The sequence below is a fragment of the Cariama cristata genome, unplaced genomic scaffold (assembly GCF_000690535.1).
Source record: "Cariama cristata isolate BGI_N322 unplaced genomic scaffold, ASM69053v1 scaffold9207, whole genome shotgun sequence".
In the NCBI taxonomy this organism is placed as follows: domain Eukaryota; kingdom Metazoa; phylum Chordata; class Aves; order Cariamiformes; family Cariamidae; genus Cariama; species Cariama cristata.
The window spans coordinates 10,890-31,599 of NW_009628351.1; the positions used below are offsets into that span (position 1 = coordinate 10,890).

General features: G+C 41.0%; 1 protein-coding gene across 1 annotated transcript; it reads left to right on the forward strand.

Moving 5' to 3' along the window:
- Positions 1–855: 855 nt before the first annotated feature.
- Positions 856–15,994, forward strand: KIF26A (kinesin family member 26A; the record flags this gene model as incomplete). The annotated part of the gene is made up of 12 exons (XM_009704785.1): positions 856–1,105; positions 3,089–3,182; positions 3,661–3,923; positions 4,179–4,362; positions 4,661–4,820; positions 6,518–6,680; positions 7,240–9,656; positions 9,687–10,624; positions 14,052–14,242; positions 14,698–14,718; positions 15,130–15,280; positions 15,819–15,994. Coding segments are annotated over 12 exons (5,008 nt in total), but the record flags the coding sequence as incomplete, so codon positions are not given.
- Positions 15,995–20,710: the final 4,716 nt, after the last annotated feature.

Genomic DNA, 20,710 nt, shown 5'->3' on the forward strand with positions numbered 1-20,710 from the left:
AAGACGCTGGTTCTGACCTGGGAGCATTTCATAAGGATAAATGATCATAAGTGGGTGTGAGGCAGTATTTCACAGTTTTTTTAAGTAAGAGTATGATTTCCAGGAAGCTTAAAAGAAACAGGTGTGCAGCCTTTGCTGAACTTTCATGAGACCCAGTCACTTGGCTCCCATAAGCTGCTTTGAAAATCACAGCCAACATGTCTGAGCTCTCTAAAAATGCTGTCTTAAAATGCCACATTTAGGAAATTGGCATTTGCAGTGCTGCAATAGAAGTGTACTTTGTGAGTGATTTCTTTTCAAGCTTTTTGAACTTCTAATGTTCTTTTTTTAATTCCCTTCTTTCCCATTAAATTTGCAACTAACCACCAAAGAGCCTGGAAATGACAGCATAAAGGTATCTGCCTGAGAAAGCTATAAGACAAGCACCTTTTTATTAGAAGAATGTGAACAAGGAATTGAAAGTTTCTAGATTTAGTTCAGTTTAAATACACTATCTGTCTGAGCTTTGCATTATTCAGACTGATTTTCAGAGGGGATTGGTTTGTGCTTTTGGTCACATTGAGTACTTGAAAGGGAGAAGACTAGATTAGGCATGGCATTACACCTACAGTGGATTATACCTGCAGATCAGACATTTATAAATCGAAATAATAAAACTGGAACAGAGTCAACTGAAGGGACAAAGTGCACCTTTAGAAGCTAGTTCAGTGAAGACCCCAGGGTGGAAACCAGGCTGGAAAATCTGGCTCTGGTTTTGTCCCACGGTTGTTCTGACACACCTAAATATTACAAATGAACGTGTCATGGGAAAGGGATTGGGTTTGGGAGGAATGCTTTGCATGCATTTATCTGTAGCTGGGAACTGAAGTTGTTGCTTTCTTCTGAATTCTTGCAGGTGAAAGTGATGGTAAGGATTTGTCCCTCTCAAGGAGAACATGAAACATCTGAATCCATGTCCTTCCTAAAGGTAGACCCACGAAAAAAACAAATCACATTTTATGATCCAGCGGCAAATGGGCCTTCCGATGCAGGTCACAGAAGAGGCGTTGTTGCTGTCCCAAAGATGTTTGCATTTGATGCGGTTTTCCCCCAGGATGCTTCGCAGGTATTGGAGTCACTTGCATAAACCTCCTGAGTCTTCTTGTGGCCACTGCATTTGAGTGCCTGAAGAGTTCTTTCTGTTTCTAGGGAATGTTATTTGAATGAGTTGCCTTAGTGCCTGGAGAAAACATGGCAATTAATAGACAAGTGGGTAAATTCATACACTTTCAGTTTAGTCGAGATGTAAAATTAAGGAATAATAGCTGAGGAGATGGATTTGCTGACTAAATTATCTTCCTGCATTTTCTCTTGTTAGAGAAAGACACACAGCCAATTTGAAATTCACTTTTCCATCCAGTTAGGTTTTAACCCATTTGATGTCACTGAAATAAAGTTCTTCCCCACTGCTTTCAGTGGGAAGTGAACATGTGCTTAACATTGAACTAAATGCTGTTGTTAAGAGAAGAGATACGGCTAACCCTGTGGGATTGCTATACGGAAACAGTTAGGGAGCCTTTATATTTTCCTCGCCTTTTCCAGTTTGTTTTTACTGTGTTTTTGCCTGATTATTTTATCTTGACAGTTGTGCATGCCTTTCTTTTGGCCTGCAAAAGGATGTATTTGTACAGTAGTAGCCTCAGACCTGAAATCTGATGCATATACAGAATGGCTGGTATTTGAGAGGGTTGTGGGCTGCAGTATATTCTATGAAATTGTATTCATGGACACCTGAAATTTCCTTGGAAAAATCTTTGGTTCGGAAAAAAAAATCCTAGAACAGCTTTAAAAAGAAGAACAAATTCAGCAGTGTATGAAGAACTACTCCAAGTTTGAAATGCTGAAAAAAATTAGGGTGAAAAATATACCACAGAACAGCTAAGGTGAAAATGGTATATTAATGTTGAGGAAACATGACAAGATCTAGTTCAGAATCCACCCTCAGATCTGCTCCTAGGATTTTGTTTAATTTTTTGGGGTCCCAAACTAGAGATACGAAAATATCTATTAGGTCCAAGTTCTAGCCAAGCACTAAAGATGGAGAATAACCTCCCACACACATCAGTACCTAAAGCAGTGGTAACCACATCAGGAGGCTGTTTGTAAGACCCTGCATAAGCTCAAATGGCATCTTTGTGCAGAAGTATGCAACCGTGATCTCAACATTAGTCCAGAACTGGAAGTGGCTTTTTCTTACTTGTGTTGCCAGCCCCGCTGCAAGGTGGCAGGTCACAGCCTGCTTCTCTGCTGGTTTTGGCACCAGTCCTTCAGGCTGTTGACCCGTGGTTTTGGCTAGGCTCTTTCAGGTCCTTGTGGCAGAGCCTGTTGGGTGGCCTGTTTGTGGTGTTTCTGAGTGATCCTGGCCCAGTGCAGCCACTTCTGTGCAGGCATTGTTGCTGGAGGCAAGCTTGCTGCCATGCACCTGCAAACAGAGCCTTACCATTTCACTGTAGTTACGTATTTACACCAACCCTCTGCCCTGCCCCCAGTTGCTGTACTTAATAGATCATCTTATTGCATATTTGAAACCTTCACTGACGTGGATAAACTGGTTTCAGTACACTCAAATATTTTAGCAAGTTCTCTTTATTGATGATAATGTTTCCCCTGGAAGAGAAAAATGTGATACTATGAAATCTTATTCAGGGATCTTAATGCATTTTCTCCAGTATGAATGTCTTTTTAATTCCTGTGAGCACTCTTGAGTAGCTTAATTTCAGTGGAGTTGCAACTATTGCTGAATAGCCTTGGCTAAGCTATTATACCAGCAGGAAGCCCGGTTGGATAGCATTCAGTTTGCTACATTAGTCATAGAATCAATATTCCAAGAGAATTGGTTTAATAGAATTGAAAACTATTTGAGGCTGTAGTAGCATATTTTAATATTTTTTAAGATAGCATAGTTACTAAAATAATAGGACTGATGCCATAAAAATGGGAAGAATATTGTGCCTCAAAAATATTGACTCATTCATTTCATTACAGAAGAATAGTAAAAAACATAGCAGTATATGCTCTTTTACTTATTTGTCTCCAATCTTTCTTTCAGGCTGAAGTATGCTCTGGAACAGTAGCAGAAGTAATCCAGTCTGTTGTGAATGGTGCAGATGGTTGCATATTTTGCTTTGGTCATGTCAAGCTTGGTGAGCTCCCAAATTTGTTACAGTTAATTACTATGTCAGTCTGGTAATTACATGCTGTCAGCTCCTGGAACAATAAACCTGGAGTATATGAATAGATTAGAATTTCTTTTTAATTAGCTTTGCAAACTTATCATGGTTTATTTCTACACTGTGATTGTAAGTTTTAATTTGAAAAGGTAAAATGTAACATCAGATTAGCTTATTCAAGAGCAAGTTTATATAGGTGCATTGTGATGAAAATCAAAAGATCACAGATGTTTTTGGCATTAGTTTGCTGTGGGTCTGAGTTACAAAAATTGCAAAATTAATTGAATAAATAGTAATGGATTAGTAATTAAATACTTTGCATTTTTGCATCTGTTCTTTCCCATTATCTGTGCAGCACGTGGCATTGCATGCAATGTACAGTGGTGATATGAAAAGACACTGTCTTGTACAAGAAAGGTGAATTAAGTTCATGTTTGTCTTTTCATTCTAGGAAAATCTTTTACCATGATTGGGAAAGATAACTCCACGCAAAGCCTTGGTATCATCCCCTGTGCAATTTCTTGGCTCTTCAAATTAATCAATGAACGTAAAGAAAAAACTGGGACTCGTTTCTCTATTAGAGTATCTGCTGTGGAGATCAGTGGCAAAGATGAAAACCTTAAGGATTTGTTAGCTGAAGTAGCCACTGGCAGCCTTCAGGATGGCCAGTCTCCTGGGGTTTATCTGAGAGAAGATCCAATATGTGGAACCCAGGTATAATGGATATCACAACATAGATTTTTCTGAGCCTGACTTTCTTCTGCTTTTTATTTCCTTTTATCTGACAACAATTGTAACAACTTTTAAGACTGTAAAAAAAAATTACTGCTTTTAATTTATAAGCCTTTCTCCCATGGTCTACATATTTGTTTCTTTTAGTGCCCTAGAGATTTAGCCAGTTCAGCAAAGAATAATTAAAAAAAAACAAAAACCCGGTGCTAATTAGTCATTTTCTTGTTTATATTCAAGCTTCAAAACCAAAGTGAGCTGAGGGCCCCGACAGCAGAGAAAGCTGCCTTTTTCCTTGATGCTGCAATTGCTGCCAGAAGTACGAGCAAACCTGAATGTGAGGAAGAAGATAGGAGGAATTCACATATGCTCTTTACTCTTCACATATACCAGTATCGCATGGAGAAGAGTGGCAAAGGAGGAAGTATGAATCTTCTTACCATATTGTTTATTTTTAAATGATGTGGTTTTGGGTTAGTTTAAACAATAATTTGCAATAAACTTAAAAAGAAAAAATGAAACAAACCCTCAAGCCAGTCGAGTCACCTTTAACTTTGGTAGCTGTGGCTAATATCTGGTTTCCTTAGTATTAATATTTAATTTAGTCATTATCCCATGCTGTATTCATTATTTTCCTCATTTGAATACATTTTGAATACCAAGTTTGGCTTCAGTCCATGCAAGAACGTGACGTACAACCAGTTTTCCCCTTTTTGTTTTAGTGTCTGGAGGACGCAGCCGTTTGCATCTCATTGATCTAGGGAGCTGTGAAAAAGTGCTGAGCAAGAGCCGGGATGGAGGAGGCTCTCTGTGTCTGTCTCTCTCTGCCCTGGGCAATGTAATTTTGGCCTTAATTAATGGTGCTAAGCATGTGCCATATAAGTAAGTGAATTATTGTCTGCATTATCTTAAATTTGTGGCTGGTGTTACCTTAGCAGTGAATTGCATCAACAATTTACTCTTTACCTAAGATGAAGTTAAAGGAAGTTCTGTCAGAGAGGGGTCTGTCTTCTTTTAAGATTACTTCTATATTACAGATACATATATCTATTAATCTACTTGACTATATGTATATATACATACACACAACTTTTTAACTGTCACAGAGTAACATGAAATTCTTAATTACATGGCCAAAAATTATATGCATCTTGATGTATACTAAGTTGGGTGAAATGTTGGGGAGGGTTTGATTGTTGAAAAAAGCAGGGGAAAATGGCCAAAATGATTTCTTCCCTTCTATCTCCTCTTTGTTTCCTGGGTTTGGAATTTAGATCTATCTCAGCCAGCTGGATATTAGTGAACAATTTCATCAAAATTTCATAGGATTTTCTCTCCTTTTTCCAAATTTAAAAATTGTATTGAAATTTCAGAAAATACTAAAGAGTTTATCAAGTATGGTCATCAAAGTTTGTTATTTCTGTGTGCCTTTTTGAATGATACATCTTTTCAATAAAAACCGAAACACCACCATGTTGCAAGTTTGTTTAGTAGAAGTGAACATTTAGATGTGTTCCTTCATGGAGTGTACTTGACAATAATATTATGTCAAACACACCTGTGGGGAGCCCAACTTAAAGACAACAGCCACATTGTAAACACCTTTACCAGAATTTGGCCTTCAGTCCTTAAATTTAATTGCTGCTTGTCTTCATGCATTATAACTTTGTGTTGTTATCAATCATGTCATTTCACGTATTTATCTAGTGCTGCATCTCAAACAGGTGTTCTTTCTTCCTGTATTAGGCAGAAAGATAATTTCCTCAGGCTAGTTGCTAGGTTTGTGGATGGAGTAGAGGATGAATGGGTTAGAATAGGGAAGGGCAGATCCTCAATTTTGTCACCTGCCATGGTTTAGGGAGCAGACATGGTGGTAATTCCCAGACATTGGGCCGGCTCAGGGGGGCAATAGGAAGCAGCCTTCAGGGAGCCCTGGGGAGAGATGTCTTGGAGACCAGTGGAGGACAAAATGTGACCAGTCTTGTCAACTTTGCTGTCCATGGCAGAGGACTTGCATCACCAGGAACGCCTTCAGAGAGACATTCTGCTTCCTATTTGCTGTGTCAGAGCAGAGCACAGCAGGCAGAATGGAAACTAGATTAGTTGGTATGGCATTGATATATTTCTGATATCTAACATTGTTATATTTGGTGTTCTTGCCAGTTCTGTTGACTTGTATTATCAAAGTTATTTGCATAGAGCTCACAGAGCTTAGCTAGCCAGCTACTAAGCCTGCTCAGCTTAAAATACAGCACTCATGAGCTTTTTCGGTAATATGAGCTAAACCTGAGATAACTAAACTAGTTATCAATCAATTGCTCTACAATTGTCTAAGTAACAAATAAAATAACTTACCATACTGCAAATACACAGGCAGATAAATAATTAACATATTGATATCTTTGTGTACATTTAGACACATTTTAAGTGTGGTCAAAGAATAGGAGCATATTTGTTATCTACATGTACCATGTATGCATATGTGCTATGAGAGTGAAAGCACAGCTTGTGGTGTAAAAACCTGCAAAAAATGATTGTGATTTCTTTAAACCATCCTAGTGTTCTCATTTGTTACACAGAGACAACAAGTTGACAATGTTGTTGAGGGAGTCACTTGGGAACATCAACTGCAGAACTACTATGATTGCGCATATTTCTGACTCCCCAGCCAATTATGCAGAAACTCTCACCACCATTCAGCTTGCATCGCGAATCCACCGAATGAGAAAGAAGAAATCCAAGGTTGGTTCACAAACAAGCAGAAATTAATTCATTTGAAAATGAGTTTTTCTAACCTCTCGGTGAGGGAACATGGGATTTCTCAGCGGTAAGAAGTAATACAAAATGCATAAAAGCTCAGGAGAGGAACTGACAAATGACTTGGCACTGAGCCATCATCCCACCCCCAATCCTTAATCCTGAAATTCCCTTCTTTTTGTTCCAAACACGTATTCTTTCTTTGTTTATATGTGGAACTATCTCAAAAGCTCCTGTTTGTATTAATTAAAAAACAATAAGGAAGGAACAGAAAACTGTTGAGGAGAAAGACAATACATAATATTTAATGGAAATTATCTGAAAAGGTGTGACTGATATATTACTCCTAATGCAGTAAAATCTATGTAGCATGACCTTGTTATTTCAATTCACTCTCTAACATTTTTCCACTAGATGTAGTTGTGATAGTATACACAAAGCACAGACTATATAACAAACCTGACCCTTTAATCAATTATATGTACATATATATAATTATATATCAATTAATATTAATAACTTTTCTGTTATTGATAATTTTCAGTACGCATCCAGCTCGTCTGGAGGAGAGAGCTCATGTGAAGAAGGACATGTCCGAAGACCACCCCATTTGCGACCATTCCACCCACGAACTGTTGCCCTTGACCCTGACCTTCCGGTCCTGAGTATATCTAGTGATCCTGATTATTCCTCCAGCAGTGAACAGTCTTGTGATACTGTCATCTATGTTGGTCCCAATGGTGCAGCTTTGTCTGATAGGGAATTGACAGATAATGAGGGTCCTCCAGAGTTTGTTCCCATAATCCCATCCCTAAACAAGAAGAGAAGTAAAGACAATTCTGCTATAGGTAGGAGTTCTGACAAGGACCATTTTAAATGCAACACTTTTGCTGAACTGCAAGAAAGGTTAGAGTGCATTGATGGAAGTGAGGAACCCGTCAAATTCGCTTGTGGAGAAATCTCTGTTGTGTCCAATTGTAGTCCAGTCCCTGGAGGTACAGAAAATGCACAGTCTAAGCTGATAAAGGAAAAAATATCTTCTCCTTCTGGAGGATTTAAGAAACCCATTCCACAAGAAACTGCATCTCCCAAAAAAGGACATAACCTTGCTTTCCAGGCTGTTGCGCCAAGGGGTGGCAATGGCAACTGTCAGGAAAAGAGCACACCTCACTTGAAACCAGAGCTTTCCAAGCCACAGAGCAGAGCTGACAACAAAATAATAGACTCAATACTGGAGGGAGAAGGAGAGACAATCACTGATTCCCTGCAGTCCTCAAGGTGTAGCACTTCGAGGAATCTGGAGCAGAATAAGGCCACAGCTGAATGTGTCATTAAGGAAAAGTCCTTGTATGTGAAGAGACCCTTGCCAAGCCCAGCACCTCCACCTCCACAGCAGAAAGAGCATGTACCAGGCTCCAAAGCTGAGAATTTGGATCTAGATAATAGCAATGCAGTTCGGACTCCTCCTGTGGGAATGAGCAAACAGATGGGAAACAAACCTGAGCAGAACCCTGTAGGAAGCACGTTCCTGGTGGGTAGCAATGCCCAGAATCAGTCAGGTGCGATAGAGGTACACAGCTTCAGGTCAGCATTCAGAGGGAAATGTTTTGATCGGGATATACTAACCACCACAGTGACTTTGCAGCAGCCTGTTGAGCTGAATGGAGAGGATGAGCTTGTTTTCACTGTGGTGGAAGAACTATCCATTAGTGGGATTATGGATAATGGAAGACCTTCCAGTATCATTAGCTTTAACAGCGACTGCTCCCTTCAGGCCCTTGCATCGGGGTCAAGGCCAGTCAGTATTATCAGCAGCATAAATGATGAGTTTGATGCTTATACCTCACAGGAGACTTCTACTGGTGTAAATATTGATATTGTTGTGCCCTTTGCTAAGGATCCCTTTACCAGCAGCAGACGTTCCTCCATCAGTTCATGGCTTAGTGAAGTCAGCATCTGTACAATTGAAAGTGATGGAGCCCAGTCTAGTGACAGTTTTGTTGCACAGTCATCTTACAGCTGTAATAAGTCTGAGGAACCCTTCAGCTTGGATTCATCCCATTTATCTGTCCCCCTAAAAAGCGCTCTGAACGACAGTGGATTTTGCTTCTCTGAACTGGAGAGTGAGAGCTTGAGTTCTAGCAAGCTGTCCTCAGGCATCAGCAAAAGCCCTCAAACCTCTGAAACTACCAAAGCGTCTCAGATAAAAAGTGCTTTTTGTGTCACTGATCAGCCCGTAAAAATAAAATTTAGTAATTCTCGCGATATGCCTGTGATTGAAACAATACATTCTAGTCTTCCTAGGAAAACAAAACCTACCTCGTCTCCAAACCACAATAATACTGTCCTCAGCTATAAAGAGCTGCAGAATCCACATGGTATGTTTGAAGATCCCTGGCTGTTGCGCACTGATTATCAGTTGGAAGCAAAACCTGTAGACTCATTGCTGTCTCCAAAATCTCACTCATTTGGTACTGAGAAGCAGCCAGGAAAAGCTGCCCAGTATTTTGGCGCAGCATCCAGACCAACGAAGTCACAGACTATGCTTGCCTGTTCACAGAGGGTTGTGGATGGTTGCGAAATGGCCTGCAAATCCTCCAGTGGAGCTGCAAAGAAGTCAGAGGTTGCCATGAAGATGCCACAGCTGAAGAGAGGAGCCACCACACTGGGAGTGATGCCAGTGTCGCATGCTAACAGCACTTTGTCAGAGGCCATGACCCAAGGGAATTCGGATGCTCCATTGGCCACTGGCAGCTTGAAATCATCACTGGGAAAGAAGAGTGCACCACAAAAGTCAACCATGTTGCCCAGACCAGGTGGGCCAACACCTCCAACACCTCCTGTACGCAAATCGAGCCTGGAGCAAAAACCTGTCGGTCTGGGTAATGGTGGCGGAAAAGCCTCTGGCCTGGACTTTGCCAGAGCTGCCACGCCAAAGGCTGAAGATGAAGCAGATTTGCGGTTGAAAGCTGGGTGTTACTTCAGTGAAAGTGCCAGCAGCAAAATGAACCTGAAGGGTGACCACTCTTTGCCCAAGATGACGTCCAGCTTAAAGGCAAAGACATCAAAGAGCGACGTCGTGCACCGTTACGGGAGCCACATGTCCCTGGAGAGGTGTGACAGCCTGACATCGGTCGGATCCAAAGCAAGTGTGGTGAGGGATAATGGGAGCGGCAGCAACAGCCGGGCAGGGCGCTCCGTCCCCAGGCTGGGGGTCCCCCCTGTTGCCCCTAGTGTGGGTTTGGCACCACCCTTCACCGCCCCTGCGCCTGGTAAAAACAGCCAGGCAAAACCCTCAGCTAACCAGAAGGTGCAAGCGAGTGGGAATAAAAACCGGGGCCTCTCTGCCAGCGGGTCAAAGTCTCTCAGTTCCTCTGTGAAGTCCCTGGCGCAGCCTACAGGGAAAGGCTCTGGCATGGCCCCTGGTGGGAAGGCAGTCCCCCGCTCCATGCAGCCCATCAGTGGCAAACCTGGCCGAGGGACCATCATGGGGACCAAGCAGGCCATGCGGGCGGCCAACAGCCGTGTGAACGAGCTGGTGTCAAGCGGCTCTGCCAAGGTGGGCCACTTCCGAGGCTCCACCGACTCAGACAGTGGCAACGACAGCGGCATTAACCTCAGCGACGAGAAGTCGCAAATCCCGGTGCTGCCGTCTCCATACAGCAAGATAACGGCGCCCCGGCGGCCTCAGCGGTACAGCAGCGGGCACGGCAGTGACAACAGCAGCGTCCTAAGTGGGGAGCTGCCGCCGGCCATGGGGAGGACGGCTCTGTTTTACCACAGTGGGGGCAGCAGTGGCTACGAGAGCATGATTCGGGACAGCGAGGCCACCGGCAGTGCCTCCTCAGCGCATGACTCCATGAGTGAAAGTGGGATGTCATCACCAGGCCGGATGAGGAGCCTCAAGTCCCCCAAGAAACGATCAACAGGTAAGAAATGAAGGGGAAGGTGGCCAGATGTCCACTGGCGCTCCACTGTGTCCCTGAGGATGGGGGGATTTCATGGCGTCTCTGACAGAGAGGGAGAGGAGGTTTGGGGGAGACTGAAAGCAGGGAGGTGGACTCACTGCATGCACTTGCGCGTGCACGTGCATTGCCGTGACAGCAGCTACTTGTCATTTATTTCACTTCAAAGCTGCAGGTGTGACACAGGTGCTGCATCGAAGAGGGCAGGGGAGGCGCTGGGTGCCCTGGGGCACCAGCAGCCTCCCTGTGAGGGAGGAGGCAGCAGATGGCTGCCGGCAGAAGGGGCGATGTTCCTTCCTCACTCAGCAGGATCGGCAGCGAGCACGGCACCAGGGCGGCCCAAAATAGGCGGGTGGTACGGGTGGGTTTGGGAATAAAAAAAAATAGGTGGGTGCTGATGACTTTTTGTGAGGATCAAGCGAGTGTCGGGGAAGATGGGTGAGAGAAGGGCAGTGAGGAGAGGAGGAGCTCTGCTGACAGGCATCTGTAAGGGAATTTCAGTGAGATAAGCTGGGACTGTAGTTGGAAACAAGGGAATAGGCCTGGAGGGAAGAAGAGTGTTTGTGAATTAATGAGGATTGTGGAATGTGTGTTAGATTACCCAAAGGTAAGGCTTAGGGGCAGAGCAGTAGGGAAGATGTAGTGACTCTTAACGTTAATGCTACCAGCTAATTGCAAAATTATTGTATTGCACTGTAATAGTGTTTTTATAAAGAAACATTAAAGTGTACATGTGGATACTATAAGCAATAGGAAACCGACTGGGGGAGTCGCTTAGAAGAGGGGGCTCTGGCTCATGTCCTGTGCCAAGGCAGACATGTCCAACCACGCCATGCAAAGGTGGGGGTACAAGAGCCAGGTACCCTTTCCTGCTCTCCAGTGCCTTTTCTTATTGCTTTTGCAGGTGGTGCTCACGTAAATGCTGCTAGTTGTAGGCAGCTTCAAAATCAGGCTCATATGACTGCTGTTAACAAAGTCCTGTAGTATCATAAATAATCAGTGGCAATCGGTGCCACGAAGCTAAGGATCAGCAGCCTCATTCAGCAACCTCAGCATACTGACTGTTGGATATGTAGTAGAAACTTGTATCAGCAATGCGCTGAATCTGAGCTTTTGGTTGGAAAGTGGTAATTATTGCAGTCCCTGTAGACACCCATGATGCTTGATTCTGGCAGTAAAATCAAATGAGTGAAACTGACGTAGATCTGATGGTGCTTTCTGGTCAAAGCAACTGAGTTGCTTCAGCAGGTGATAAATCATTTTGGAAACTTAGTGCAGCATTTGCTGCAGTTCTCTTTCCATAGCATATCAACCTCTTAAACCTTTCTACAAATCAATATTAACAGCTGTATGAGTTGCACACATATTGAGAAGGCATTATCCACTGATGGATGTATTTGTTTTTGCCTCAGGAAATGCTTATAAGATCTTTAAAAATGACCAACTATTTCTTTTTCCAATTGAAATTGCTGTATATCAGTAAATTATGTATTACTTCTTGGAGAGCTGAAGACTTTGAGACAATAATGTGTTTTGTACATGACATGAGGTTTCCTAGGAAGTTCATGAAATATTTCTTACAAAAAAATGTTTGATGAAGACCCATTATAGGCCTAAAATATATTGTAATCTTTGCAAAGTATCAGAGGTTCTTCAAGTAGCTTACGTTGCTCCAAACTGTGTTGGAGTCATGCAGTCTCTGGATTTAAGGACAGATCCTACTCCTATACATGTCACTGGAAACCTTGTCATTTAACTTCATCCTTGGAGAAATGATGTTGACCCTGGCTGGTACAGTGGAAGAATATGAAGTTTGTCTGCTTAGTATATGTGTCTGAGTGTCTGTTCGGTGTCCTCTTCAGAGGGATCCTGCTGTCACCGAAGTGGTTACAGGATCAGTGGGTAATTTCAGCAGGCAGGACTGTAGTGGTGATTCGGGCTAAATGAATTGGGGTTGTGAGAATGATGAACAATGAACAGGTGCTGTAAAAGTAGAATCAAGTCTTCCCTTTCGAAAACGTTCCTGTTGTGATTGTTCTTGTTACTTAGAAATTAGCAAAAATGCAATTAAGGATTAGGGATGTTTTTCTTAAGAATATGTAAAGCAGATACTCTTCAGGTATCTATGGAGGTGTGCTGCTTTGGGGGTACCTGCTGGGATTTTATCTCCATTTCATGTTGAAATTTGTGACAGGGCTTAGATGACAGCCTTAACTTGTACTTAACTCTCCTGTAGAGGTCTCAGCCCAGAAGTTGTTTTGGCAGCATTGTCCTCTGAGCAGCACTGTCTCATCTGTTTGATGTGCTTCCTTTTGTAAGAAGAAATAAGGTTCCTTACCTCTGAGTTGGTTTTCAGTAAGAGGAAGAAATTAAGCACTAAATTTATTGTCACCAGTCACCCAAAAGCTGCTTCTATTTACTGCTGCCATGTGACATTGCAGCTTGTTTCTAGTGGCCTTCAGCCCTCATATTTACCTAGGGATTGGTCTGCAGCCTTGTTAACATTGTCTGACGAGCTCTATGCATGTACTCATCCTTGACACATGTATTGTATAGGTCAGCCTTGTAGAAAATGAAGAGACTTATAATCACAAAAAATGCTTGACAGCAACGTGGCAACTCTTGTGTACTAAAGTACCAGCATTTTTGAAGGACATAAGTCAGTCTCTGCTTCATGAAACTTGAGCCCTAGCAGATGCATTAAGGTGGCAGTATGCTGTTTGTAAATCTGGGAGCCCTCCTGTTGAGGAGTTCGTGAGTTTTGTCATGCTCTGAGCTTCTGAGTGCTGGTGCAAATGGGTGATGATAGGCCCCAAGATCAGAGGTGGCAGCTTGGTTGGTTGCTGCCTTCTGAATGCCTCCCAATCCTGCAAACTCATTGAAAACTGCTGGTATTTAGCACCTTAAAGCATTGGTAGTAATTTTGGAGGAAACTGTTTGGTCTTTGCAAAAAGGTAATACAATGAGGGGGATCTTAGATAGCCTTTCTTGACTTTAACTGGAGGAGCAGGAGATTTCCAGATTCATCTGCCATTATCAGTATTGGTTTGAAATCACTCGCTATCTCATTGCCATTGCAAGGTAACGAATACCATTGTAGCCCACTAAAGAAAAATTAATCCAGGCAAAATATTTTTGCAAGGAGAGAATAAAGACCTGTTGCTCAGACATCTGCTTTGGGAGAGGAACTGCTGTTACTTCCATCCGTGAACCAAGTGAAACATACTTTGTCAAGGCAGTAACTCAATTAGCAGCCTGAGGGCATTTTATTAAAAGGAAAAGATCAACAAAAACATTTCTTCCTAAGTATCCTGAGAATCTTTAATTCACTGCAGTACATTCTGCAGTCTGTTAGTTAGAGTCTGAGGAATGCTTGTCTTCTGTATTTTAGGTCTCCAGCGCCGTAGACTGATTCCTGCTCCGTTGCCAGATGCTACCTCCCTAGGAAGAAAACCCAGCGTCACTGGCCAATGGGTTGATCTACCACCTTTGCCAGGCACTTTAAAAGAGCCATTTGAAATTAAAGTTTATGAGATTGATGATGTGGAACGATTACAGCGACACAGACAAGAGGAAACTGAGGTCAGCACATATTTTACAACAACTGTAGACAACTTAAATTACAGTATACAGGCAGAGTCCTTGCTTGAATGCCGGAATGGTGTTCAGGAAATTGATTGCAATTAAAGCACTATAATTATTAATTTTACAATTCATATGTTGGGGTACCCTTAACACAGAAAATGAAAATGATTACTGTCTAAAATTAATTGTCTAACATGACTGATGGTGTAAATGGAAGTTACCAATGAATACATTATGAAAAGACTTTATAATCTTAGTCTGGCTGATGAAACCTTACAGGCTCCCTCAATGGATAGGGTCATTAACTCTTTATGTAAATGACAGGATTCTATTAAATCAGGGAGACACTGAGTTTAATTTAGTTGTAATTGGAAAACACTTCAGCTAATTCTATTTTGGAGACCAGAATTTTATATTCTTCTGATGCCTTTTTCCCATTTTTTTCATAATAGCCTTTCCAGGATGTTGAGAAGGTAGGAATGCTTTTAAGAAAATAAGAATTCATATGTTTGAGGATTAAATAATACTCTAACATTATTATTAGGCTGTGTTTATCATTTGCACTGCTGGAAAAAAAAATTCCTCTACAAATAGTAGTAATTTCAGAATGTATTAAGAGATGTTTGCTAATTCAGAGAAGTGCAACAAATGCTCAAGTGATGTAGCATGCTGTTCCTCTAGATTAGAATCCATTAATGTAAACTTCAAATAAAATAAAAAAAACCACAACAAAAAACCGGAAAAAACCCCACCAACCCTAGAACCAACCAACCACCCACTTGCTAACTCTTACACATAATGAGCTGGGAGCAATTTGTGTCAAACTGTTGGAGGTCAGCTAATAACCGGCAAATTCATGAAATGGTCTTTCTGTGTCTTAAAAGGGTCTGATGTATTTCCATACTAAGCTGAAGATACTAGAAAGGCGCCAACAGCGAATCAGAGAAGTAAAAGCAAAGCATGAATTTTTGAAGGAAGAGTTGGAAGAGACAAAGTGCAGATTGATGATGGATCCGAATAAGTGGAAGGAAGACTGTAAGTATTTTGCAAAAACAGCAGTATGATCAGCATGTAACAAACTTGCAGCATGTGAGCAATCCCACTGGAAAAGTTAAGCACTTGCTAAGATATTTGGCTGAACTGAGCCCTAAAATACTCCATTCTTATTTCTGTGGTATGAGATTTGTTCAATGCTGAATAGTACCTGAAGTGAACAAAAAAACCCCTCCAAACCAACCAGGAGAGAACATCAAAACGATGCAGAGACTCACTGTGATGCTTGTTAATATTAAATATTTATACAACCTTTTATTATCCTTCTTTCCAAAGAAGGAAAAAAAAATGTTTCCGTATCCATGTTACAGCTGGGAAACTGAGGCATGAGACCTGTTCATAGATTGAGTGCTGTGCTTAACTGGAGCTTCAAGGTAGAGTTTTGCATCTGCTGAACAAAGTGAAAAAATTTCTTAGTTCAAGAGAAATAAAATTGTACTCTACGTTATTGGCTCTCTTGTGATAGAATAATGTTTTGCTATGAGCTGTTTCTCTTACTCACTAATATTTTGTCTGACAGTTGAAGTGGATCCTGATCTCGATAAGGAGTCACAGGAGTACCTGGAGGCACTGGAACAAGTGACAGAGGAACTGGAGCAGTGTGTTAATCTGTGCAAGTCACATATCATGATAGTGACGTGTTTTGATATTGGAATAACAGATGCGCAAGATGGAGTAAGGGAAGTCGAGGTTTGAAGAGAGGTTTTTCAGGGGACTGAAGGAAGTGAAGCTGGATTGTCTGACATGAAGAAGTAAAGAGATGAAGTAGCTGGGAAGTGAAGGAGGAAAGGTGAAGACTAAAAAGCAACAATGAGTGTTGTGAGAGAAAGAAACAGCTGAGGGATGGGAATGTTCATAAATCATTTTGTGCCTCAACGTGACCTGAACTGTACAAAGATAAAAGTAGGATCAAGTATTGCTTCTACCAGAGGGAAGCGAAGAAATTTAGTACAAACCAAGACGTTAATTAACAAACAAACAAACATAAAATGGAAGTGCCTTTAAAGTTAATTTGATTTTCATTTTTGTATTTGGTGCTAGAATTAAAGCCAGCAAACCTAAGCAGACCACAAAATGTATTCCTACGAAATATTTTATACTGTATAGTGTATTTATGACTATATGTAAAAAACAAACGACATTGTAGCAAAAGCAATAAGTAAATTATGTTTTCATACCTGAACTTGCCTTCTTGTTTCATAGAAAAGCTGTTTTATGTAGCAGAATTAAAATTGTATTATAATTGTTTTCTTGGTTAGGGTTCAAGATATTTTTATGAACATTTATCTATTGAAAAGGTGTATTACGGCATTTTGAGATGATTGTTTTACCTTCAGGTTTTGTATTATTACTTTTTCAGATCAAAATAAATGTTTGTTTTCCATTTTATATATACATATATAGATATATATTAACTGCTTACCTACTTCCTTGGTTACTAACCTCACTTATGACAGACCTGGTCTTTTTGGAGTCGTAAAGTTAATGTGAGGAAGTCTACAAAGGGCACTGTGGTTTGTTTTTGTTTTCTTTTTTTCTCTCTGACTGCAGGAATTGAGAATTATGTTTATTACCAAAACCATAAAACAAACAAAAAAAAAAGGAACAAAAAGTTTTTGTAAATGTTAAGTTAGGTCCATATTTTTATATAGTTTTGACTATAAATATAGCATTTGCATTTTGAACTTTTAAGACAAATAGTATATCTTTTTACAGTTTTTCTAGGGAAGGCAAACCCTCAGGATCAAGCTTATACATGCTGCATGAGATTTGTGCTTTTTTGAAGGAGGCCACTTAAGTGTGGAAACTATTGATAAATTGTTGCCAAACAAATACTTTTGAAAAGGTTTAATAGTGTATGTAATACCACATTTCATAACGAATCATATTTTCTAATCATCTTCCTTTTTATGGTTTTTTCAAATCCTTTGTACAAATATGTATTATAACAGCTTGCTTCAGTTTTTATCTGTGAATAAAAGATGCATCTATTGTTATGATTGCTTCTTGCTATGTATGTGATTTTAATGTTCGGAAGAGAGAGGATGGCCTCTGGTACACTGTATTAAATGTCATATTCTATTATCTCTTTGCCCAAGAGAGATAGCTGGGAACACACTTTTGACATTAGTCGTCATAAACCAAATGGGAAAGAGAGACAAAACACCAAAGGGTAAAATATATAGTTATGGTAATACTTATTCTCTTAGCACTTCATAGTTTACAGAACAAAGACCTGCAGCTCACATATTTGTTTTCCCTGATGAGATAAAGCAATTAAAAATGGGTCTAAAAACACAGGAAAACTTTAGGAACTGGAATCCAGCCCTGGGCCCCATAGGTCCATCATAGCAAATGACTACGTTCATTTCTCTCTGTCGCTGCTGCGCTTGCTCTCTGGTTAGGCAGTACCTGTGCCTGGTCCTCATCTCCCACTGATGCTGGCTGAAGTTAACTCCAACAGATTTTATGTAAAGCTAGTGCTTCTAATGACATAATCTCAAGTATTTTCCAGCTATTTGGCCAAATGGCCTGTAACTTGTGAAATTTTTCCCCTCCCTCTTTTTCTCTCCTTATGTAGCCCTAACAGTGTGGCATCCAAGCACCAAGTTTTCCTACCCACACAAGAGGCCTGTGAGAGGGGCGTAAATGCTTTCTTCCTCATTCTGCAGCTGGAGAACTGGGAGAGTGAGAGCAAGAGTTTGATGCTTAAATATCTTTGTGACTTTGCCTAGGTTGCAAAGAATGCCATTCTCTTGTCTACCTCTCTGTGATTTATCCCTGGAAAGGGATGCACCGTGCTTGCTTACTGGCATTTGGCACTGCACTGGGTTGTATGTAGGGCAATGTGGCATCTAGAATTCCTAGGGGATCACCTTGCTGATATCCTTGAATACCAGATACATTTATTAAGTTGTAAATTCCTGCTATATTTACTTTCTGTATGTGTGCAGAAAGCTGCAGTTCTTCCAGAGGTGGAATCAAAACCGTGTAGTGATTCAATATATTGTATTTTTTTCAGAGCAAGAATCAGATAGATAAATTCAATCAAAATAAAAAAAGGTGGCAGCAGCAGCAGCAAGTATTTTTTAGCAAAGGGGAAAACCTCCAAATGAGAGGGCCAAAGGAAAATATATACATGGGGAGCTCTGTACTGTGGTGTTAGGTTTTACGCTGGGGCCATTACACAGTCCTCTAGAGATGCACATCTTAATGGTGCTGCTGCAAGATGAGTTGACCTGTGGGAGCCTCTGAGCCCTCGGCAGAGCAGGGAGGGCTCACAATCTTTTCAAGGTAGCCTGTAACCCCCTTTTGAATGGACACAAGAGTTTTTGTTTCTTTTATTTGCCAGGCACTTCATCCTCTCCTTAGAGGTTTTCATTGTTTCTCCCTTGGTCTGGCAATATTATAATCCTCTGAAATAAAAATCAAGCCACTAATCGTCCATCCCATTTTTTATAAACCTGACAATTTGTTTAACTATTCTGCTATGCAGTGTTTGCTGATCAGGCCTGTGTCCGTGGGTACTTTCTCCTTAATTTCTAACTATGGTTATGTTTGCCACAAAGTAGCAAAGGAGACATTTCAGGGTTGCTTAGTTCCATGTCAACATGGCAGTAGCATGCATATTAAATATATTTAGCCTCTGGCTTGGTGACACAAAACAAGCCTGAGATGCAAAATAAGGTGAGGCACTGATGCATGAAACAGCAGACTTTTCCCTATGCAAATGCTGCTGTTAGTAGTTGTGGATAGTAAATTATCTTTCATATCTCAAGACCTCAAAGCCTGTAATGTTCCCTTCTTTTTGGTTACTTTTGCATTTCTGTCCAGTTAAAATTTATACAAATACATGCCTAGTTTATGATTCAGGCCTATTTTGCAAAAGGCTTAATTATATGTTTACAAATGATAATTACAAAATTAAGCTGGATGGTTTATTTCATTAATTTTCTACCTAGATTTAATGATTTAAAATAGCCATTACATTGCACACTTAAAGATGTGATCTTACTGATTTTGTTATGGTATCAAAACCTTAGAAACCCATTGGTGTTGGAGAACTGCACGAGTTACTTTTGGCAGGGGTAATTCACACTAGAGTTCTTTCTCCCTTGGTTGCAGATCTTCCCATGAAATCCCTCACCTCCTCCTTGCTGGGGTGACCCTTTCTAAGTCCCTTGATGGCCCAGTTCACCAAGCAGCTCACATCACACTTATTTCCTGGCAACAGGAGAAAATGTATTGACAGCTGGTGTTTTTTTAAACCAATGCAATGGTGACTCTAAATAAAGCCTAAAGATTAAATTTCAGGAAGTGGGACATAAATTGCATTTTCCTCAAACCCCACCTCTCACCAGGTTTCACTAACCAGGAGGCCAGAGGGGAGCCAGCCTGTGTGTGAGGGGCAGGGAGAGGAGAGGTCCCCGCCGCCTCAGTCACGAGGTCAGGCATTTTTCAGGAAGAGATGAAGTATGGACTGGAACAGAAATCAAATGAGAATGCAGGACTCTTATCTGGTGACCAGGGACTCAGGAAAGTGAGGAGAATCTTGCATTCTGAACATGGCCTCCAAGCTTATTTTTGCATTTTCCCATCCAATGGTCATGTTCCGATACAGAAAACTACTCCTCGGAGATGGAATTTCAACTCGTTTGTCAGAATTTGCATGTTGGATGGATGAGTTGGAGGAGTCAGTAGCCACTTCTGTAAGCTGTGCTGTTGCTAACCATGTACTAACCAGTGTACATCTATGGGGACATTGCTACATTGCTAGAAGTGTTTGGAAATGCAGTTATTACAAACGTAGTGTCCCTATAGAGAAACCAGATGGTGTGTAGGCAAAAACTCATTTAATGTATGTGTAAAACCTTTTTCTTTACAGTGCTGCTGGTCTAACCACTTCCAGCTAAGGCATTTCTAGGGTACCAATTGCAGTATTGAAACATCAGTACTAAAAGAGAATGCAACAGAAATAGGAGATTTTCTTTTCTTTTCTCAGCGTACAGAAAGTGTTTTGTTTATTTCTATTTCAAGGTACCCATGTATTCTGTTTCTAGTTATAAACCCATGTTTTCCAGTCACTTGCATTTTATTTTTAAAGTTATATGTGGAACATAACTCCACAGGCAGCTGTTCTATATTGTGGCTATAGGCAGGGTTTAAGGCAAAAATGTTAGCTATAGGATGACCTCTGTATCAGATGTCCAAGCTGGCAGAGGTGGACAGGAATAAAAAATGGTGCCATATTTGGGCCCCAATTCACTGGAGCACTTTTAGGCACCTGTTTAAGCAAGCAAGTAAATCTGGTTTGTATCCAGCAAAACACTCAAATTTTGGCTTATATCCCATCCACTTAGATTTTTTTGCTCCAGGGCTTCAGACGGTGTAAATTGCTTTAGCAGCGGTTCA